This window comes from Hypanus sabinus, chromosome 16 (genome assembly GCF_030144855.1).
Source record: "Hypanus sabinus isolate sHypSab1 chromosome 16, sHypSab1.hap1, whole genome shotgun sequence".
NCBI lineage: Eukaryota > Metazoa > Chordata > Chondrichthyes > Myliobatiformes > Dasyatidae > Hypanus > Hypanus sabinus.
In genome coordinates this window covers 72,524,261-72,548,566 of record NC_082721.1, presented here as the reverse complement: position 1 = coordinate 72,548,566, position 24,306 = coordinate 72,524,261, and the positions used below count along the sequence as shown (strand labels likewise).

At 39.7% G+C, this 24,306-nt stretch overlaps 1 protein-coding gene across 1 annotated transcript in view; it reads left to right on the top strand.

Annotated features, from left to right (window-relative positions):
* atp13a1 (ATPase 13A1) overlaps positions 1–24,306 on the top strand; it is an 81,607-nt gene that overhangs the window by 18,723 nt on the left and 38,578 nt on the right. The window contains exons 7-12 of the mRNA XM_059992107.1: positions 1,651–1,757; positions 3,226–3,355; positions 5,743–5,798; positions 7,195–7,321; positions 8,615–8,752; positions 24,177–24,297. Of these exons, the coding sequence (XP_059848090.1) occupies positions 1,651–1,757; positions 3,226–3,355; positions 5,743–5,798; positions 7,195–7,321; positions 8,615–8,752; positions 24,177–24,297 (679 nt within the window). The remainder of the gene's footprint in view (positions 1–1,650; positions 1,758–3,225; positions 3,356–5,742; positions 5,799–7,194; positions 7,322–8,614; positions 8,753–24,176; positions 24,298–24,306) is intronic.

Below are 24,306 nucleotides of genomic sequence, written 5' to 3'. Positions count from 1 at the left end.
AAAAAGAAAAATCGGTCAAACATGATCATCCATCTCAGCAGCTATAGTGAACACAGAATTAGAAAATAATATTGGAAATAGTGAAGAACACAAGTTTGCAAGTTTTTTATTAATTTTGTTGACTACAAGAAAAATTCCAAATATTAAGTTATGTAAAATCTGGGTGACTTGTCAAAGAATATTTGATTTAAAGATTTGAAGGAAAAATTATAAATGTGAAATATATATTCTGTGCTTCCTCTACAGAGCTTCACATGTTAGTCTGAAAATCTCGGAAGCAGAATGCAAAAGATAACAATTTACGCAATTGCTATTGGGTGCAGAGGGCCTTGGGAGTCCTCATGCAAGACTCCCAGAAGGTTAATTTACAGGTTGAGTTGGTGGTAAAGAAGACAAATGCAATGTTGGCATTTATTTCAAGGGGAACAAAATATAAAAGCAAGGAGATAATGCAGCCTTTATAAGAAACTAGTCAGATCGCACTTGGAGTATTGTTAACAGTTTTGGCCCCCATATCTCAGAAAGGATGTGCTCTCCTTGAAGAGAGTCTAGAGGAAGTTCATGAAGATGATTCTGAGAATGAAGGGGTTAACATTTGAGGAACTTTTGACAGCTTTGTGTCTCTGCTTATTGAAGTTTAGAAGAATATGTGGGGATCCCAATTAAAACCTATCAAATGTTGAAATGACTCGATAGGGTAGATGTGTAGAGGTTGTTTCCTATGGTGGGGGTATCCAGAACTAGAGGGCACAGCCTCAAAGTTGAGTGGTGACCTTTTAGAACAGAGGTAAAGATTTTTTTTTAGTCAGAGTAGTGAACCTGTGGAACGCTCTGTCACAGACTACAAAGGAGGCCAAGTCTGTGGGTATATTTAAGGTGGAAGTTGATTGTTTCCTGATCAGTCAGGACATCAAAGGATATGGTGAGGATGCAGGTGTATGGTGTTAGGTGGGATTCGGGATCAGCCATGATGGAGCAGACTCGATGGGCTGAATGGCCTAATTCCATTCCTATGTCTTATGGACTTGTTAGACTTCTGAACTCGCTGCCTCCACATATGAATCTCATTATATAGTCTCATGTATAAAGCATTGGTAGTGTTGTACTGTTTACTTTTTAACTTGTATATGCACCTTATTGTTAATCTATTAGTGGCAATATTACTGTGTGTGTGAGTTGTATGTACTGTGTTGTTTGCCTTGGTCCGGAGGAATCGTCTCATCTGCCAGTGTACAATGTGTGTGGTTGAATGACAGTAAACTTGAAATTTAGCTTCAATTAGGCGTTTTTGGATTGACTTGGGGAATTTTCAATTTAAAACATAATCCGCAGGGTGCTTCTCTTCAATCCCACAGTGAGCTTCCTTGCTCCTTGGACAATGCTGAAATCTCAACCAAAATCTCAATGTTTGGGAAATGAATTGGGAGTAAGATGTGACAAATATGACTCGAGTCTTGTATGGAACGTTCTTGTGTGTAAATTGGCATTGTGCTAAATCTATTGTGCAACATTTCAGAAAATGTAATTAGTTGTAGCAAAGTGCTTTGGAATAGCATGAAGTTGTGAAAACACTGCATGACAAAGGTTTTTCCAATCTGTTGTCTGCTGCTTGCTACTATCTTCTAATTATATTGCATTATTTCTGACTAGGTCGTTCACCTCATGAGAATTTGGTCCCCTGTGATGTTCTGTTGCTCAGAGGGCGATGCATTGTAGATGAAGCTATGCTAACAGGGGAATCTGTTCCACAGATGAAGGTAATGGCATAATGTGTCAGAGTTAGAGTGCTATTTTTGGAAATCATTAGAAGTTTAGAAGTGAGGAATTTTAATTTGGACCAGTTATGTTGTTGGGAAATTGATATTTACTAATTTAAAGTAATCAATCACATGCTGAGCAGTTTCATTCAGGCATATCTGGCCATTCTTAAACAATTTGTACTACACAAGGGAAAAGCTGTATGCATTCCCAAATTGTCTATTGCACTTTGTACTTTGTATTAAGTTCATTCTAATAATCTATAACACAGACTGCTTGTTTCCATGGTAGCATCATCAGCTCTGCCCTGCCTCTTCACCCACTAAAGGCAACAGCTGCACTTTTGTTACCTTGGATTTGGCTTTTTTAATAAGTGTTTTCAATGGGTTCTCACCTTGCAATCTTTAAATTTGAGCTGAAGTTAAATTGCTGCCCTAAACTGGCCTTATTTTTAGTACACTGATATTGGGTCTGACAACACTTATCATTTGTCATTTCACCTTTAGAAGCCCAATTATAGCTTCCCAAGCCTGTTTAAAAATTCTTTCCCTTTCTACATTTGTGTCTCTCCCTTTTAAGATGCTGCTTAAAATCATTTAGTTTTGACCACCAATTCTAATATCTCTTTGTGACTGTTTAAATTTTAATATTGCTATGAATATTCAATGTTTTTATTGTAGAAAGGCACTACATGAATTGTGATCCAGAAGAATTCCATTAAGCCCGATCCCATCAATTCCATTCCCACCTAATTTCCCTGATACCTGTCCACTCAGATTAACAATCCTCCCAAAATGGCCACTCCCAAATTTGCCCACTGACCACTGACAAAATGGGTAATTTATAGTGACCAACTAACTTAACAGATGCCATACCTTTGGGATGTGGGAGGAAACGTGCTATCGCAGGGAGAATGTGAACTTTTCCCCACAGGCAGTGCTAGAATCCTAGCTTGCTGGAACTATCTGCCGCACTTTTCTCTTGTTAAAACTGCAGAAGGTGGCCATTCTGCTCACTAGGAACCAGCCAGCTATCAGAACAATTCCACTTTCCTGCTCTCCTCTCCATCGTTCCCTTATGGTCTGACAACTTGCATGCTCAACTCCTTTTTGATTCCTATATTTAGTATAGAATGCAAGCTATTAATGTTTTATAATCTACAGTAAAATTGTGGGGAGCTGTATATTGTAACAAATGGCTGGAATGAGAATGGAGTTTGAGGCAATTATTGCTGACCTCGTGGCAGTTTCTCATTGACAAGAAGTGTCCTTTATTTATATTTAAAAAACAGTATGTTCATAGATAAGAACTTTTCAAGTGCATGTTGGTACTGGTCCAATGGCAAGAGATACTATTTTTTCTAGTTCACCTGTTGACAAAAGTACATCACCAGGAACTGTCTTTAATTTCTTAATAGAAAGTACAGAAAATGAAAATGTAATATTTTCGCTATGGTGACTCTCATAGGAACCAGTGGAAGATATTGCTGCAAATCACATACTGGACTTGCAATCAGATTCAAAGCTGCATGTAATATTTGGGGGAACGAAAGTAGTTCAACATACTCCACCTCAAAAATCTAGTGCAGGACTCAAACGTAAGTACAAGAAAAAGACACTGCACAATTGCCAAACCAGTTTCTCCTGTAAGTAGCATAATGGTAATATTTATACTGCTTACGTGATAGAAAAGTGAGTTCTGGTTTATTACTGTACTTTATAATAGCACCATGCATAGGTGAGGAAGTAGGCAATTGGAAGCAATGTTTAAAAGTCCACAGCAAAACACAAGATATCAGAGGAATTCAGCAGGCCAGACAACATCTGTGGAAAAGAATAAACAGTTGTCATTTTGGGCTGAGATCCTTCACCAGGACTGAAAGGAAAAGGGAAGTCAGTAAGAAGGTCGTGGGTCATGTCAGTTCATGGCTGCCTCTACTGCCACGATGAGACCACACTCAGGTTGGAGGAGCAATACCTTGTATTCAGTCTGGGTAGCCTGCAACCTGATGGCATGAACATTGATTTCTCGAGCCTCACCATGCCCTGTTCCTGTCTCCTCCTCTGACCTGCCCATTACCTCCCTCTGGTGCAACACCCCTTTCCCTTTCTTCCATGGTCTTCTGTTGTCTCCCATTAAACTCCCCCTTCTACAACTCTTTACTTCACTCTCTTCCCCCCCCTCTCAGTTTCAACTATCATCTACCACCTTGTACTACTTCCTCTCATCCCCACACCTTACTCGACTTCTGTTTCCTTTCAATTCTGATGAAAGGTCTCGACCCAAAATGTCGACTGTTTATTCCTTTCCATATATGCTGTTTGATCTGCTGAGTTCCTCCAGCATTTTGTTTTGCTCTGGATTTCCAGCACCTGTAAGTTTTCTTGTGTTTTTAAAAATCCACACTTTGGTCAGTTAATCTTGATCACCAAACCAGAACAAACATTAGCTGCTCTGTATAACATGATCAAATTTTAATGATTTCAAGGACCATTTGCCTTCAGTTGATCTATTTTATCAGCGTTATGATATATACTTCTGTTGATGTAATTTATTCAACTGAATCAGGATATGGTGGCATTGGCAAAGAACTTGTCAGTTTTCACAGAAAGTCTGCTAGCTTGTCTACCTTTCAATGTTTATGAATTTGACAAATTAACTGTTCAAAACAATATAAAGGGGCATGTATAGCGCTGATATTCTGTTAGTGTTATCAGCTCTGCAGCCCAACTTTTCTGTGTTGACTAAGGTGCTTTCCTGTGGTAGTAGTAGGCCTCCGTTAGTCTCGATAGATCATGGATTTGCACCTTGGAAAGCCTGGGTAAGGTTTATTTAATGGAAGACCGGTAGTTGCCCAAGCTGCAAGTCTCCCCCCTCCATGCCACCAATGTTGTCCAAGGGAAGGGCATTAGGACCCATACAGCTTGGCACCGGTGTCATCGCAGAGCAATGTGTGGTTAAGTGCCTTGCTCAAGGACACATGTAGCCTCAGCCAAGGCTCGAACTAGCAACCTTCAGATCACGAGACGAACACCTTAACCACTTGGCCACATGCCAACACAACTTCCTGTGGTAGTCTTATTTAGTATAAATCCCTGAAAACTTCTATGTACCCGTCCAAGTGTCTTTAAAATGTAGTAATTGTACTTGCCTTTACCCTTTCCACTGGCAGCATATTCCATATATCACCAACCTTGTGTGGAAAAACATGCCCCTCTGATCCTATAACTCTTCCTGTCTCTCACCTTGTTGCTGTTCTCCAGTCCAGATCCCCGTGTGTGGGGGAGGGTGGAGAGGGTGGAAAGAAAGACTGTCACCATGCGCCTTATCTATGCCTCATGATTTTGTCACCCTCAGATTTTCCAGCTTCTTTCACTCTAGGGAAAACAGTCCCAGCCTATCCAGTCTCTGCTTATAGTACAAGCCTTCCGATCCTGGCAACTTCCTTTCCTGCACTCTGTAGTTTCATTCTTCCTATAGCATGGTGACCAGCACTGCATGCATCACTCCAGGCGCAATCTTTGCAACTGGAACATGATGCCCCAAGTCTTGTATTCAGTACCCTGGTCAGTGAAGGCCAGTATGCCAATTGCTATCTTCACTGCCCTGTGTTGCCTCTTCCCAAGAGCTATGTACTTCTTGTTCGACAATGTTCCCAGGTCCGGTGTAAGTCCTGCCCTACTTTATCTATCCATAATGCATCACTTTGCATTTGGCTGAGTTAAATTCCATCTGCCATTCATTGGCCCATTTTCCCAATTGATTTTAAATCCTGCTGAAACCTTGGGCAATCTTCTACACTCTCTACCATATCACCAATTTGGTATTTGAAGAGCTGTAACATTATGTAGCACTTTTATACTCAGGGTTTTGTTTAGTACTGACTGTACATAAATGTGTACACTAGCTTTTGTGCTTGCTTAGCAAATGGCATTTTGTTTTTTGGCTATCCACTAGCATTGCTTTTATTAATTACTTCCCCAGCTGTGGATAACGGGTGTGCTGCCTATGTCCTGAGGACTGGATTTAATACTTCTCAGGTGAGTAGAATAATCTGTGTGAAACATGCAGTCTGTTTAAACACTGATAGTATGAGGTGAAAAATGATTAATCAGCTTACTGATAGAACAGACCCTTCGCCCTATCTAGTCCATGCTGAACTATTAATCTACCTCGTCCCATTGACCTGCACCTGCACAATAGCTCCTCCACACTCCTCCCATCCATTACCTATCCAAATTAAATATTTAAATCAAATCCACATTCACTACTTCTGTTGATGACTTGTTCCACACTCTCTACACCCTCTTGTGAAGCAGTTCCCCTGTTTCCTTTAACCATTTTACCTTTCACCCTTACCCTATGACCTATAGTTGTAGTCTTACCCAACCTTAGTGGAAATATCCTGTTTACATTTTCCCTATCTCTACGCCTCACAATCAAATCTCCCCTCGCTCTCCTACGCTCTACAGAATAAAGTCCTAACTTGTACAGCCTTTCATTGTAACTTTGGTCCTGAAGTAATGGCAGGAGTCTTGTAAGTTTTCTGTAATTTTTCAATCTAATAGATATCTAGTAGGTGACCAGAACTGCACACAGTCTAAATTAAGCCTCACCATTAAGCCTCATCCTGTACTACTCCTGTACTCATTCCTCCTTTTATGAAGGACATTGTGCCAGGAGTTCTTTATGACCTATCTACCTGTGACTCCATCTTGATATTTATTCTTGCTTGCTTATTTATTTTGTATTTTTACCATTTGTCCGGTTGTTTGTCTTCCCAGTTGGGTGCGGCCTTTCATTGATTCTGTTGTTTCTTGGATTTACCGTGTATACTCGCAAGAAAACAAATCTCTGCATTGTATATGGTGACATATGTACTCTAATAATTTACTTTGATCTGTTGTTAGAAATCTATTGTTGAAGTTCCATCTTGTAGTCACCAAAGTGGCAGGCACTTATTTATTTTGATGGTTATAAAATGAATTGATGTGAATTTTTAATTTGTTTATTAAATATTTTTATTACCTAATATATTTTTATAAAAACATTTAAGATTTCTACATAAGATTGATAGTATCAAACAGTTAAATTATATGTGTATTTGGGAGATTATCTTAACATAAGATGTTTAAATGGAAGTGCTTGAACTTCTCACTTCATAGCTTGATCTGACCTGATTACACCTTTTATGCATCTTTTCCAGGTTGTTAGTTTGTCTTGTCTTTTCCTGTCTGTCCCCTTCCTCTACCATTATTTTTGTCATGAAGTTACTAGAAAGCCACCATGTAGTCTTGCAAAATTGAGTCTATAATAGTCATCCGTGGAGTAAACTAGAAAGTAAAGTACAGCTATATTACATTTGCAAACTGGAAGAGAGTGAGAGAAAAAAAACCTAAAGTATGAGTTTAACTTTGGTTTCTTTGAAATTCCCAGGGAAAATTGCTGCGGACAATCTTATTTGGAGTCAAACGAGTTACTGCCAACAATCTGGAGACCTTTATCTTCATCCTTTTCCTTCTAATCTTTGCTATTGCTGCAGCTGTTTATGTCTGGGTAGAAGGTAAGTTTACTTTCCCATGTGGTTCTTTAACACATTTTCTGACGGTGAACAGGCAAGAATTAAATTGGGGTTGCTAGGTGGTGCAACTCGAAGGGCATATTCAGTGCTGTAGCTCTGAATAAATAGAGAACAAACCAAATGCCAAGAAAATGTTAACATGAGTTAGTTTCTATATTTGTTGTGACTTGTGTCTGGGGGGGGGGGAAGGGGGTGGCAGTCAGTAACTTCCTCACTTTGGGTAGGGATTAGTGAGGAAAAGAGTTTGCTGTTCTCCAAGGTTACACAAAAGCTAGTGTGGTGGCTGCATGAAAATATTTTGTTAGATTGGGTGGGTGGTGCTGGTTCATCTTTCTGATAGTAATTGAGGATAGACTTGTATGTTGGCAACATTCCATTGTTAGTTGGGAAAGGATGTTCCACATTGTATGATCCAATGCAGGGGCGGTTCAGAATGGACAGTAAAGATGTAGAACAGGGACTCCCTTTAGAGAAGAAAAAGTTTAATGGAGAGGAGCTGCTCATGATAAAACAAACTTTATCATGAGCACTAATTATAATGGACCCTTGTAATAGCAACTAATCCTCATAGATATGTTCATTCAATTGTAACTGTTTACTGCTAACAAATAAAATTAAGAATACTCATTACTTATCTCTGAATCAAATCTTGACACTTGTATTCAGTAAAACTCTGAAAATATGTATTGCTAGTACAGAAGTTCACATCAAAATCTGATCTGACAATTGCACTTCAAAGAATATAATCAGTTGTTTCCCTTGAGATATCAGTAGTAACTAAAGATATTGCTGAGCCATTAGTTTATCTTGTGAATGTGTTCGATTTGGTGCTGTTTGCAAATGTTATTTTCTGATGTATATCTGTGTACATTTTAATTTCAATTTTCTCTTTAATGTTTATTTGCTTGCTGTGTATTCTGCGCAGATATGTAATCTCTTGCATATGGCTGACTTTAGAAGCTACTTTTTCAATGTTTTTTCCCTTCATTGACACCAATGTTGCTGAAGATTAAAAGCATGAAGAAGAGCCTTTTCATGGGGGTTATGAATTTGCAATGCAGTTTGTTATCAATTGGATTGTTTTCTGAAGGTTTCCTGTTCCCTGTCAGCAAATTTATTGTGATGTCCATAACACTTACCAAACAATGCATTATTGCATTTGTTAATATTGAAAGCTGTTTAGACTTGTATCTTGAATTCCAGATATTCCAGAGTCATTGCCAGTCCTTTTGTCATTTCAAAGAATTATTTTTAATGTTTTATTTTTGTTTACAGGCACAAAGGACCCAAACAGAAACCGTTACAAGTTGTTTTTGGAGTGTACATTAATCCTAACATCTGTTGTTCCACCTGAGCTCCCGATTGAATTATCACTGGCTGTCAACACTTCCCTTATTGCCTTGGCTAAACTCCGTAAGTACTTTGTGACACTGAAGGGCATAATAATACTTAAAACCATAACCGATTGGAGAGTGAAATGTCGAGTAGGTATTAAATAGAAAAAAAGATGCCTTTTAATTGCTGCCGTGTTTTTATTCAGAGTATGTACAGGAGCAGAGTAGATTATTCTTGAATGGAAACAGTTGAAGGTACAACCTTTTGTTAGCTAACTGTCATCATTGAGACACACTGGCAATTTAGCGGCCAATTGGTCAAGGTCTTTAAGTGTATCTGACGTCAAGAAAATGTGGATAATTACCTTCCGACAGCATGTTAGTGGAGAGTGGTGGGCTGGTTGACAAGGTTATATTTTCTTTGGCCATAAAGCTCAAATTATCTCACTGGCTGAATCGTGTACATTATTTTGGTTAGCATTAGGGAGATGTACATACCTGAGAGTGCAGAATGGATTCACTACAGATGCCTGGGAGTAATAAGAAAGGGCAAAAGACAGATTCTTTTTCATTTTACCACAAAGTATTCTGATTAAATTGCTCAAAAATGACAGATCTTGAGAAACCCAAAGGTAATTATTGTACTATTTGATTATTTGGAGAATTGCTAAACAATAAGTATTACTAAAAGTGAGGCAAAAGTTAAGATTTTTAACCCCTTGGAAGTTAAATGCTATATCCCAACATGTGATGGATACGGAACCTTCGGATGGTTTGAAGAAAGAGCTGAAGTTGAAAAAAGGTTGGGGGGGGGGGGGTGTAGGAATGTGGTGAGATTTCCTGCCACGGGCACAATAGGCATACAGGTCCATCTTCTGTCCAATAAAATTTAGGTCATTAAATTTCAGAGCTTTTACCTCGGAACACAAGGACATTTTTGTCAATTGAATGCAGACAGCAAGTTTGTCAGTGTGAAAGTGTAATACAGTTTATGGCTAAGTGTAGCATTCCCTCTTTCTTGTACCATGAAACTAAAAAGGTGGTTATTCGTAGAGAAATTAATCTTAATGTGTCTCATGTTTGTAGCATTTTGCTTAGTAATATTGTCAAATGTCATTTTGTCACATATTGAATCTCTAATGTAAAACATTAAGGATGCTTAGAGTCAGGCTAACTTAATTTGGCCAGCTGTAGCAAACTAAACATGTTGAAAATCACTATATTCCTTTTCATTAGTTTTGGTTTGTGCTTTGTAAGAAATCATTTACCTGATCGTAGCAAAATAAGATATGAACAGATCAAAAGATATAACTTATTGTGAGGAGGATGTAGGAAACACTGTGCAACTAAAGCAAATGTTTAAAAACTAGTATGAGGAAGCATTAGAATACCACATTGGAAGACTGGTTTGCTGATACATAGAATGCACTAGCTTTGCATATTGTTTACTGTGTCCTCTTAAAAGCAAGTGGATAGATATTCAAGAAAAAGAGATTGCAATAGCAGATGCAATAATTTACTAAAGGTGCTCTGTAAAAATAGCGAACTTCGTAAGAACTTTACCAGTCAATCTGTAATGTATAGGATGTGGAACATTGAAGCAGGCTGCGCTGGAGAACTGGCATACAATAGGACTTTTCAGGTGTGGCCACAGCCTGTAGGCTGCAGTTTTATTGGTTTAAACACACCTAGCAAGGGGGACTTGGGAGCAGTCTGCACACCCCATGTATTACAAGGAAGTTCAATTATTAAGAGGCTTGAGAGTAAATATAGGAAGTTGTCAAATCCACACTGCATCTTTATTTGGCACAGATATGGTGCCGGAAGACTGGAGAATACCTTGTGTTCCTTTATTTAAGAAAAGCAGTAGGAATAAGTTGAGTAATGAATTGCCTGTGACCCCCTGTTAATGTAATGGAACTGTATTAGAATATATCACAGGAATAGAATTTATGCAGATTTGGGGAGGCACAGACTGATCGGGGTAGTTGGCATGGATTTTTGCAGGGGAAATCCTATCACAATTGATCGAAATTTTTCAGGTAACTAAAGAAATTGAGGGCAGTTTGAAGTAAATTATCAAAGTACATGTTTCTCCATATACAATCCTCAGATTCACTTCCTTGCAGCTATTCACAGTAAATATAAAGAAACAATAGATTCAATGAAATCTTGCACACAATAAAGACAACCAATGTGCAAAGGACAGCACATTGCAAATACAAGAAAGAAAAATAAGTATTAAATATTGAGAGCTTGGATTGTAGAGTTCTTGAAAGTGAGTCCATAGGTTGTGGTATCAGTTTATTATTGGGGTGAGTGAATTTATCTACTCTAGTTCAAGAGCCTGATGGTTGAAGGGTAATAGTGTTCCTGAACCTGGTGATGTGGGACGTGAAGATCCTGTACTCTTTCCCGATGACAACGGTGTGAAGAGAGCATGACCTGGATAGTGAAGGTCCTTGGTGGATGTTGCTTTCCTGCAAACACTTTTTTTGTAGATATGTTCAATGTTGGGAAGGTCTTTACCCCTAATGGACTGGGCTTTATTCACTACTACTTGTAGGCGTTTCCATTCAGAACATTATAGTTTTCAGTGATTCAGCCAGTCAGTATACTTGACCTATAGTTTTAAATGACATGCAAATTTTTGCAAACTTCTAAGAAATGATAATGGCATGGATTTTGAAGTTACTGAACCTCTCCACCTTTCCCTTGATGAGGACTGGCTCATGGACCTCTGGTTTCCTCCTTCTGTAGTCAGTAATCAGTCCCTTGGTTTTGCTGGCATTGAGTGAGAAATTGCTGTTGTGGCACCTTTTTAGTCAGATTTTCAGTTTCCCTTCTATATGCTGATTCATCACCTCCTTTGATTTGGCTAACAATGGTGTCAGCAGTAAACTTGAATATAGCATTGGAGCTGTACTTAGCCTCTCAGTCAGAAGTATAAAGGGCAGGGAGTTAAACACACAGTCCTGTGATAATTGTGGAAGAGATATTGTTGCCAATCTGAACTGACTGAGATCTTCAAGTGAGGAAATAGTGGATCCAGCTGCACATGGAGCTATTGAGGACCAGGTCTTGGAGATTATTCATTAGTTTTCATGGGATGATAGTGTTGAATGCAGAGCTATAGTCATGAAGTGGATCCTGATGCAGGAGGTGATGAGATTGAAGCCCTACCACAGCTGTCAAGCGTCCCTCAGTGATTCAAATTTGGTCTTTCTGGAGGTCATACCGTTACCTTCTGTATTTTCTTTCACCAGATTAGGAAGCCAGAGATCTGGCCCTCACATAGAACATTGAACAGTTGTGCCATTATCTCCTCTGTGATCTTGCCTGTGGACATGAGATATTGGCAATCTCTTCTCTTGCCTCTCTCAGTAATGTGGGGTATAGCCCATAAAGCCCTAGGGGACATATCCGCCTTAATGATCTTTTAAGAGACCCAACACTACCTCCTCCTTTACCTCAAAGTGCCCTAACATTATCAATATACTCAGGACTGACCTCCTTGGTAAATACTCACTAAGGACCTCACCCACATCCTTTGCATCCAAACAAAGGTTTTCCCTTTATCCTTGATGGTTTGAACTCCCTCCCTAGTTATCCTCTTGCTCTTGGTGTCTGTATAGATTGCCTTGGGATTCTCTTTAATCCTATTTGCCAAGGACTTTACATGGCCCCTTCTGGTTTTGCTAATTCCCTTTGAGTTATTTTTTGGCTTTGTTGATTCTAGATCCTTACTACTTTTTTTCTTGACTGAATTCATCACCTGTCTTGACATCCAAGGTACTCTAATCTTGCCATCCTTGTTTTTCCTTCTGACTGCAGTGCATCCATCCTGTACTCTGTGAAGCTGGTTTTTAAACACCTTCCACATTGCAGGTGCCTGGAAACAGCTGTACCCAATTAACTCCATGCTTATCCTTGCCTATAGTTATCTTAAAACTTAAGGAGTTGTGGTCACTGTTCCCTAACCGATAACCCACTGAAAGATCAGTCACCCGGCCCGGCTGATTACCCAGTACCAGATCTACTGCCACCCCTTTTGATGGGCTATCTACATACTGATTTAAGATACCCTCCTGGATGCCCCATCTGAACCTCTTGCACTCAGAACGTTCCAGTTTGTGTTAGGGACGTTTAAATCCCCCATGACAACACCTTATTACTTTTACACCTTTCCTTAATCTGCCTGCATTTCTGTTCCTCAATATCCCAGTGGCTTTTGGGAGGTATGTAATACAATCCCAAAGGTCTTCCTATTTTTGAAATCTACGCATAGACTCGGTGGATGAACCCTCCAGTATGTCCCCTCTGGATGCAGCTGTGATATTTTCCTTGAGTCATAATGCAGCACTTCTCCCTCTCTCTTCTCTCTTCTCCCCCACCCCGCCCAATCACCTGCTGTATCTTTTCTAAAACGTTGAAATCGTGGAATATTAAGCTCCCATTCCTGCCCCTCTCTCAACCAAATCTCTAGTGGTCACAATATCATAGTTCCATGTACTGATCCATGTTCTTAACTTTACCACATTTACTCATAATATCCCTAGAATTAAAATAATCAAATTTGAAAGGAAGAAAGTGAAGTCTGAAGTGGCAGTATTTCATTGGAGTAAAGGAAAATAGTGGTAGAGAGTTGGCCAAAGTAAATTGGAAGGAGCTGCTGGTAGGGATGAAAGCAGAGAAGCAATGGTGAGTGTTTCTGGGGAAAAATGGAGAGGGTGCAGGGCAGATGTATTCTAAAAACACAGAAATACTCAAATGGCAAAATGGTACAACCATGGCTGACAAAGGAAACTGAGGCTAACGTAAAAACGAGAGAGGGCATACAACAAAGCAAAAATGAGTGGGAAGGTAAAGGATTGGGAAGCTTTTAAAAACCTACAGAGAACAATTAAAATCATTAGAAGGAAAAAGATGAAATATGAAAGCAAGCTAGCAAAGGGATAGTGAAAAGCTTTTTCAAGTATGTTTTTAAAAAAACTATGAGTGGATATAGGACCATTAGAAAATGAGGCTGGAGAAATAATAATGGGGGACAAGGAGATGAGTATTTTTCATCAGTCTTCACTGAAAGACACTGGTAGTGTGCCAGATTTGAAGGTTATGAGGAAGAGAATTTAGTGCAGTTACTATTACAAGGGATGAGGTGGCGGTAGAGATAGTGGAGACATTAGTAATGATCTTCCAAAAATCACTGGACTCTGGCATGGAGTAAATGACCAAAAAATTCCAAATGTCACTCCACTCCTTAAGAAAGGAGGAAGGCAGCAGAAAGGAAATTATAGACCAGTTAGCCTGACCTCTGGTTGGGCAGATGTTGGAGTCAGTTGTTAAGGATGAAGTTATGGAGTACTGGGTGACACAGGGCAAGATGGGGCAAAGTCAGCATGGTTTTCTTAAGGGAAAATCTTGCCTGACAAACCTGTTGGAATTCTTTGGGGAGATTACAAGTAGGATAGATCAAGGGGATGCAGTGGATGCTGTATATTTGGACTTACAGAAGGCTTTTGACAAGGTGCCACACATGTGGCTGCTTACCAAGTTAAGAGCCCCTGACATTACAGGAAAGTTACTGGCATGGTTAGAGCATTGGCTGATTGGTAGGAGGCAGCGAGTAGGAATAAAAGTATTGTTTTCGGGTTGGCTGCCAGTGACTAGTGGTGTGCCGCAGGGTTGGTGTTGGAACCACTACTTTCAATGATTTAGATGATGGAATAGATGGCTTTGTCAAGTTTGCATGTGATACAAAGATTGGTGGAGGGGCAGAAAGTGTTGAGGAAACAGGTAGGTTGTAGAAGGACTTGGACAGATAGGGCAAGAAAGTGGCAAATGAAATACAATGTTGGAAAATGCCTGGTCATGCACTTTGGTTGTAGAAATAAATATGCAGACTATTTTCTAAACTGAGAAAACCCAGAAATCTGAGATGCAAAGGGACTTGGGAGTCCTTGTGCAGAACACCCTAAAGGTTAATTTGCAGGTTGAGTCAGTGAGGAAGGCAAATTCGATGTTAGCATTCATTTCAAGAGGTCTAAAATACAAGAGCAGGGATATGATACTGAGGCTTTTTAAGGCACTGGTGAAGCCTCACCTTCAGTATTGTGAATGGGTTTGGGCTCCTCATCCAAGAAAAAATGTGTTGGCATCTGAAAGGGTCCAGAGGTGGTTCACAAGGATAATTCCAGGAATGAAAGCTATCGTATACTTGGCATTGGGTCTGTACTTGAAGGAATTTAGAACGTTGGTGGGTGGGGGGGGGGGGGGGGGAAAGAGATTCTCAGTGAAACCTTTTGAATGTTGAAAAGCTTAGGCAGAGTAGATGTGGAAAGGATGTTTCCCATGGTGGGGGAGCCTAGGACAAGAAGGCTCAGCCTCGGGATAAAGGAGCATCCATTTAAAACAGATGTGGAGAAATTTCTTCAGCCAGAGGGTGAATTTGAATTTGTTACCACAGGCAGCTGTGGAGGCCAGGTCATTGGGTGTATTCAGGGTTGAGCTTGATAGGTTCTTGAATGGACATGGCATTAAGGGTTATGGGAAAAAGGCCACAGAATGGTTTGGTGGGGGTGGAGAATGATCAACCATGACAATGACAGAGCAGACTCGATGGGCCAACTGGACTAATTCTGCTCCTGTGTCTTATGGTGTCACATAAAGCTATCCATCATGTAGTATCTATTACTTTGCTCCTGCCTGTTTTTACTGGCCTGATCTACCATCCATAATCAGGTTTAATATCACTGGCATATGTTGTGAAAATTGTTTTGTGGCAGCAGTACATTCCAATACATAATTAAAATGGTAGATTACGTGTGTGTGTGTTCATGGGTTCTTTGTCCATTCAGAAATCTGATGGCAGAGGGGAAAGAGGTGTTTCTGAAAAATTGACTGAGTCTTCAGCCTCTCGTACCTTGATGGTAGCAATGACAATAGGGCATGTCCTGAGTGATCAGTCTTTAATGATGGATGCTGCCTTTTTGAGGCTTCACCTTTTGAACGTCTCCTGGATGTTGGGGAGTCCAGTGTCTATGATGGGACTGGCAGAATTTACAAATTCCTGCAGCCTTTTCTGATTCTGTGCAGTGTCCACTCCATTTCAGACAGTGGTGCAACTAGACAGAATGCTCACCATGCTATATCTGCAGAAAATAAATGTTTTCGATGACATACCAATTCTTCTCAAACTCCTAATGAAAGATGGCAGCTGTCATGTCTTCAGTGCTGTTTAATGTTCCTTTCTGCACTTTGTGGTGCATCGGGCGGCAACCTTGCCGTTTCTTTAACATTTGTCTGTTTTTCACATGGCAGAGTTGCTAGATTGGTGCTCAACCCAGCACAGATGGAAAGTGTTCAAAGAGCTAGCCAGGTTTGAACCTGGGACCATTCGCCACAAAGTCTGGTGCTGATGCCACTGCTCCAGCAGCTGGCATGCCTTCATTGTAATTGTATAAATATGTTGGGCCCAAGATGGTTCCTCAAATGTGTTGACACTCAAGAACTTGAAATTGCTCACCCTTTCTATTTCTGACGCCTTGATGACTGGTATGTGTTCCCTCAACTTCTCCTTCCTGAAGTTTGCAATTGATTCTTCAGTCCTACTGGTGCTGAATACAAGTTTGTTGTTGCAACACCACTCAACCAGCTGATCTATCTGACTCTATGCTGCCTCATCACCTCATCACCATCAGAGGTCAGAAGCCCTGCACTCTCATTAAAAGCTTTTTCTGAGGTTTTCAGCCTCCTTGCTGGTCCTGAGTACATCCACTTTCAGCACCAGTTGCTTGACCTTGTCTATTAGGACTTGAAATTGGATGCAACTTCACTATCTGGTTTTCAGGTTTAAGATGGTGTTGGTAAAGCATAGTGACTGGCAGGACAAACGCCTATTACTACTTTTTATTAATCATATCTTTTCTCAAATGGTCACTGCAATCAATACCTGTGATTTCCCTTAGGAGTTGAGCGTTATCAGATTTATCAGTGTATACAACAAACCTCATTTCCAGAAAAGTTGGGATATTTTCCAAAATGCAATAAAAACTCTTGGACTGACTGTATTTGGCTTCATGGCTGTGGACCTACTTTCTTGAACTTCACTTCTGAATGTTGTTGGCTTATTTTTATTGTTTGCACTGTTTTTTTTCCTGCATATTGAGTGTTTGTCTTTCAATGGGTCCTGTTGGGTTTTTGTTTTGGGGCTGACTGTAAGGGGACAAATCTCATACAAATGGGGTATATACAAACCCCATTTCCAGAAAAGTTGGGATATTTTTCAAAATGCAATAAAAACAAAAATCTGTGATATGTTAATTCACGTGAACCTTTATTTAACTGACAAAAGTACAAAGAAAAGATTTTCAATAGTTTTACTGACCAACTTAATTGTATTTTGTAAATATACACAAATTTAGAATTTGATATACAACTATGAGATTTGTCCCCTTAGTCAGCCCCAAAACAAAAACCCAACAGGACCCATTGAAAGACAAACACTCAATATGCAGAAAAAAAACAGTGCAAACAATAAAAATAAGCCAACAACTTTCAGAAGTGAAGTTCAAGAAAGTGGGTCCACAGCCATGAAGCCAAATCCAGTCAGTCCAAGAGTTTTTATTGCATTTTGGAAAATATCCCAACTTTTCTGGAAATGGGATTTGTAGTATACACTGATAAATCTACTTTGAAATTTTTGCAGATGGGATTGTTCAGAGAGATCATTAGGTACCCTGCAATACCACATCTTGCAGGGGATTCCCATAAGACATAGCAGAATTAGGCCATTTGGATCATCGAGTCTTCTCTGCCATTTCATCATGGCAGATCCATTTCCCTTTCAACTCTATTCTCCTGCCTTCTCCCCTAACCTTCATGCCATGACTAATCAAGTACCTATTGAGCTCTGTCTGCTATAAGTGCAGGCAGTGACCTAGCCTCCGCAACTGCCTGTGGCAATGAATTCCACAGATTCACCACCTGGCTAATGAAATTCCTCCTCATCTGTTCTAAATTGACATCCCTTTGTTTTGATGCTGTGTCCTCTGGTCCTAGACTCCCCACCAAATGAAATATCCACTCTATCGAGCCCTGTCAACATTTAAGTTTTCAGTGAAAACCTCATTCTTCTGAATTCCAGGGAGTACAGGCTCAGAGCCTTCAATCACTGCTCAAATAACTTTTATTCCCAAAATCATTCTCATGAGCCTCCTCTGAACCCTCTCCAATGTTAGCATATCCTTTCTTAAATAAGGGGCCCAAAACTGCTTGCAGTACTCCAAATGAAGTCTCATCAGTACCTTGTACATCCACAGCATTACATCTTTGCTTTTATATCGAGTCCTTGTGAACACTAACATTGTATCTTCCCGATCACTGAGGTCAGATTAACTGGCATATAATTTCCTTACTTCTCCATGTGGAGTGATATTTGCAATTTTCCAGTCTTCCAGAACCATACCAGAATTGATTGGATTTTTTTTTTGAAAGATCATTTCTAATATTTCCAGTCTCTTCAGCCACCTTTAGCACCCTGAGGTGTACTCCCATCAGGTCCAGGTGACTTGTCTATTTTCAGATACTTCAGTTTTCCAAACACCATCTCCCTATTAATAGCAGCTGCCCTCACTTCTGCCCCTTTACACTCTCGAACATCCGATACTGATTCCACTACCATCCTTCCTACATTTGTTGTACCTTAAGCTTGAACTTCTCAAGCTGAAATTCTAGCCTCTGCCTGTTACTGAAACTTGTTGAGGCAAACCCTGATCGTTCCAACACTGCCCTAGCTGTTGCCACCAGATTCCAAATTTCTTGGTTCATCCACTTTTTTTGTGTGAGGACAAATTTGTCTACAAGTGATTTTGTAAAGTCCCTGACAACTGTTGCCTATTCATTCAGATCCTTCTGTCCTTGTGCGTGGCCCAATGCACCAACTCAAAGCAATCCTGTTTCTGCTCCTCATGACCACCTCATTGTCCTTGCCTCCAGAGTCTTCCTCTTCCACCTGCCTATATGCATGCAGGAGGGCAGCCAGATGATCAGATTTCACAAAATGTGGTCTAGGAACGATACGTATTCTTAAACTTTCAGTAATGCCTCTCCCACCCCCTTCACCATTTCCCATCCCCTTTTTCCTCTCTCGTGTTATCTCCTTGCCTGCTTGTTGCCTCCCTCTGATGCTCTTCTCTCGCCCCTCCTCTTTTCCTTTCTTCCATGGCCTTCTGCCTCTTTCATCAATCGATTTCCTAGCTCTTTGCTCATTCCTCCCCCTCCAAGTTTCACCTATCGTCTGATGCTTCTCTCTTCCCACACCTTTCAAATCTACTCCGCAGCCCTTTCTCTCCAGTCCTGCTGAAGGGTTTCGGCCGGAAATGTTGACTGTACTTTTTTCCATAGATGCTGCCTGGCCTGCGGTGTTCCTCCAGCATTTTGTGTGTGTTGCTCTGATTTCCAGCATCTGCAGATTTTCTCTTGTTTGTCATGAGTAAAATGAGATGGGTAGGTAACATCAAATAGGTTATAATCATTTGGACACTGCATGCTCTGCCATGCAATAAAATGGAGGGTTTTCCCGTCAGTATTCTTACATCCCTTAAATCTCATTTCTCCCCACCCCCCACCCCCGACAGTTCTGTCTTGCCGGTCAGGAAAGTATCTAGACTGTACCACTGAGATGCTGTTGGCCTGCACACTGCCATGAGCTCCATTTTTAAGGAAGAGTGTCATTGATGCTCCCTGTCCCGGATTGTTCAGTCATACTTGTGCTGTTGCATCTGGTCAAAGAGCCAGCCATTAATTAGAATAATTGAATGGTTGCAGCACATAAGGTGATTATTGGGCCCATGCTAGCTCTTTTCATTGTGGGAATAATGGAAATTGGAGCCAAGTCACCGGATTTCTATACTGCCCTAGAGATAGATATTAGGGAAAAAGGGGAAAAATTAATGTTGATAAACAAAATCCCACTAGGACTTTAGTGTTCTCTATCTGGTCTATTCTTTGTTATAACATTGGTTGGACAGATATAATGGAAGCTTGTTATTTGGTGATTACATTTTTCAAGTGGACTTGAAGTCTTGGCTATTAGATGAGCAAGTTCTTTGTTGTGTGGTATCTGGTTAAACAAGGGTTTACATGCAGTCTCTGAAATGCAATTCATCAAAGGCTAGATTTCCACATTAGTTACAGAATGCAAGAGCACTATAAAGTGTTAATTGTTTGCTGACAAACCGAACCTATAAATGAGTCTGCTTGTTTGATATTTCTTTTGATGTTTTCTTGTGTTAGTTCCTGTTTGAGAGCTGGGACCAGTCTGGGGATACATGAGGCAACTGAGACAAAATTCATAATTTTGTGTTATTTTTTAAAAAAGCACAACATCCACATCGTTGACACAATTGAGTTCAATGATCTGAAGCTGTAATTTTAAGATCTTTTGAAGACTTGTGGGATGGAGTGGGGGGAAAGCAGCTACACTTTCTGCTGTAGTCTCTTTCTGGATGTGTGCAGTGTCCTCATTTCATATAGAACTCAGTGAGTGGAATCTTGGAAACTCTTGTTTCTGCTTTTCCTAGTGAGTCTCCAGAATAGGTCAGAGTTTCTCTAGGGAAAATGGATTGCCTTAGCCCCTATGGTTTAGATTGAATCCTGACCAGTAGTGTTATCTGTGTGGAGCTTGCATGTTCTCCCTATGACCATATGGGTTTTCCCTGAATACTTTGGTTTCCTTCCACAGCCTAAGAAAGATGCAGCTTGCTAAGCAAATCAATTACTGGAGATTACACCTAATATGGGGTGGTGGGGGTATCTGGATGAAGCTAAGAGTAAGTGAAATAGGGAATTGGAACTCCTGATAAGGTCTGTAGAAATGGCTCAGACTCAGTGAGCTGATTAAGTATATGAACTTTTTATATGATAGAATTCTAAGCAATCGGCTTGTTCTGCAGCTGATGAAGCAGTAGGTATAGGCCTTTTGGTCCCTTGAACATCTTGCTTTCCAGTGAAATCTGAAGACTATCACCTAGTTTTAGATGCTCAGTCTAATCTTGTAAGCCATGGTAACTGGTTATAGACTTTTACCTTCCCCGTGTGTGTGTGTGTGTGTATAAATGGTTCCTGAGTTGAGAAATTTGGTTTACCCGCAGTGTTCTATTTATTTAGAGATATAACATGGTATAGGCCCTTCCAGACCTTCAAGATGCGTTACTCCACAACGTCTGAAAATCCCAATTTAACCCTAACCTAATCGTGCGACAATTTACAGTGACCAGCTTACCTACTTGGAACATCCTTGGACTGTGGAAAGAAACCTGAGGAGCTGGAGAAATCTCGGGCATTCCACAGGGAGGACATATGGACTCCTTACAGATGACAACAGAATTGAACTCTGAACACCTCGAGGTGTAATCGCTTTGCACTTCCTGCTATGCTGCTGTGCCTGATTGCTTTAGAAGATCTGTATTTGTCACTGTGCTGTTATTTTCTGTATTGCTGTCACTTTATTCACAATTTAATCTCTCAGTCATCGTGAATTGCTCCTCATAATGATTCCTGCCTTCAGCACAGCCAAATGTGTGGCAGTCTTTAATCTTTAAAAGGCTGTATAGAAGTCTATTCGTCACTATTTTGCCCTGGTTATTTCTACTTCCAACTGTAGTCTGTAAGATGTTGCTTATCATTGGATCATGCACAACAGGATGGTTGGTTTCTTTTCTCTTTTTAGGTTGGTGATAAGGTGGGTGAACTGCAGTCCTAACTGATCCTGGTAGGGCAACATATTCTGCCTTTTCAAGCATTGGTCCATTATTTCTTCTCTCTTGCCACTCATCCAAGTTCCCTACCAAGTCGATTACTTCCACTGCAAGATTTAATTTGGCTAATATTACATGCTTTCTGAATTGTTGTATGAATAATCACGAACAGTCTGTAATCCAGCACCTGAGTCACCTTTACAAGAAATCTGGTTTATTGTGTGTGACCTGCTTCAGTCTAAAGGTATCTGCTTGGGCTTATTTTTTGACACTGGCAGAATTTTGATCTAAATTGACACCTTGAAGTTAAGTGTAATTACAAGGGAGATGGTCAAGGAAATTAGATTAAAAAAATTGCCAATAAATGATAATCATTCAGAAAATAAAACTTCCATTTCTTAACAAATGTAAATTCCATTGCGGCATTCAATGGTTAACTAAAGACATTAAGGATAGTACAGAAAGGTTTGTAACATTGCTGAACAGAGTGGCATGCTCAATAGGTAGGGTGGGTTCAGAAATAGCCACAAATGACAAAGTTGAAAGGAGTAAAAAAATAAGTTACTTTTATAAAGGTAATTTCAGGAGTATTTACACTTGGGTAAAAGAAAATTCAAATCTCTTGAGGTACAGGTTCAAAGTGAATTTGTAGTTCGTATATGTCACTATATACTACCCTGAGATTCATTTTCTTACAGGCATTCACAGTAGAACAAAGAAATTTAATAAAATTAATGAAAAACTACACAAAGACTGACTTACAATCAAAGTGCAAAATAAAGACTGTGCCAATAAAAAAACAAATAATACTAAAAATGAATTGTAATGGGGGTTAGACCATAGGAGATAGAAATATGAAGACTGAGAAATGACTGCGGCATTAAACTGATCTGACCATCGTAGGAGTCAATGATGTTGGTGGACCAAGGATCTGTTGAGTACATAGATAATATCAGAATGAGGTACTAAAAATAAAAGGTACTTAAATCTGACATCCTGAGTCTAATTGCCTGTATCTTAAGGTAGTAAATATCGATGCATTTGTAATTTTCTGAAATTCTCTAGATTCTGGACTGGTCTAAAGTATCCCACTAAGTCAAGAAAGAAGGGAAGGAGGAAATCGGAAAATTTATATTTTTTTGCTGAAAGAATTCAAGAATCTGTAGGAAATGTGATAACATGCCACATGAAAGATCAGGAAGTATGCACATTATTTTTATGAAACTGATTTCATGTTTGGCAAATCCACAGATTTTTAACAATCCACAAGTCTATAGCTAAATTACAATTTATTCCACGCTATGTTTTTAACAAACCCTCTATCCAACCTAATATATTTAGCACAGCCTACTTTGTCCAGCAAACATTTTTGTATCACCATAATGAAAATCAAGACAGTCCATGAGTTCCTCTAAACTACCTTACCAGTTTGGAGGGCTACCATTAGCAATTGAGTTGTTATCTTAACTATCCTAGTAGTTAACCTTATAGTTAGAAGAGAGAATGCATTTGTTGTCTCAATTGTTAATATGATGCTGGGCAAAATAAATTATTATAGAATGGATGGAAGATTGGTTAAGAGAGTAGAAGGGGTTTATTGTATTTTTACAAACTGGCTGTGTTATAAATAGAATACTAGAAGAGATGATGTGCCATGAATGAAGTGCTTCTATCACTTGTTCAATGCTTGCACAAGTTTATTACTGGTTTTTCTTCATGCCTCCTGTACTTCTGTTAGTCACCCTCTTCGCTCTGGGGCACTGAAATCAGTTGTGCTGAAAAAGGATCTAGTGCTTTCCTAGTGTATATGATAAATAAATTCTTCCCTGGCTTCAAGCAGGTACAGGTATCGATTATAATAGACATTTCAATTACAAATTCTGCCAGTTTTCTTCAGGGATGATGCAGATTGCAGAGTTGGCTGAAGAAGATAGTTTGTCATTGAAAACATCCGTTATAATCGATACCTGTACCCAACTTGAAGCCCGAGAAGCATTTATAAGTTTTGCTGAGGTTGAACACAAAATTGGAAGTAAAGCCTGAAGCGAGCACGGAAGAGCAGGAGCAGGTTATTCAGCGCCTGAATCCTGGGTTACTTAAAGTAGGTTATGGTTCATCTGTATCCTAACTGCTTCTAGGTGTTCTGGTGTCATTTTCTTTTGATACAGTTGAAGTTATACATGAGTAAATGTAACACCAATTAATTAGATTTTAAAAAAAAGCTTCACTACTAAAAGGCCTGTCTTTCAGTTTTGGACAAGTCCACAACTCTCCTTGTTATTTCTGTGGTGTACCAGCAGTCCACCTGCCTGTCCCACCCCAAACTCCAGCAATCAGCCAAAAGTTTTGCCACATATACTCAATAATTTTCTTCAAAATCCTACATAATCTCAAATTACCCTTAATTTTCTGTACTCCGGAGATTACAAGAGAGTAAGTCATCTTTATCTGTCGAGATTTAAACCTTGAAGTTTCGGTAATGCCGATGAATTTCTGCTACACTCCTTGTAAAGCTGATAATTTTAAATATTCTGCAGAACAGAAATAAGTTGCCTTTTTGCCCTTTGACTGAAACACTTTATATCCATGACAATTTTTTTTCCCTGTAACCATTGTTACAATGTAGAAAGTGGTTGTAAAATTGGGTGCTCTGGTCAAGTATTGCCATAAGCTTTGCTTTAAGCACTACTGGGTTTTGTTGGTTGGTATCAGGGAAAAAGTGCTAATGTTCCACATTTCTTTCAGATGTGTACTGTACGGAACCTTTCCGAATCCCCTTCGCTGGGAAAGTTGAATTCTGCTGCTTCGATAAAACTGGTACTCTAACAAGTGACAACCTGGTGGTCCGAGGTGTTGCTGGACTCAGGTGTGTATT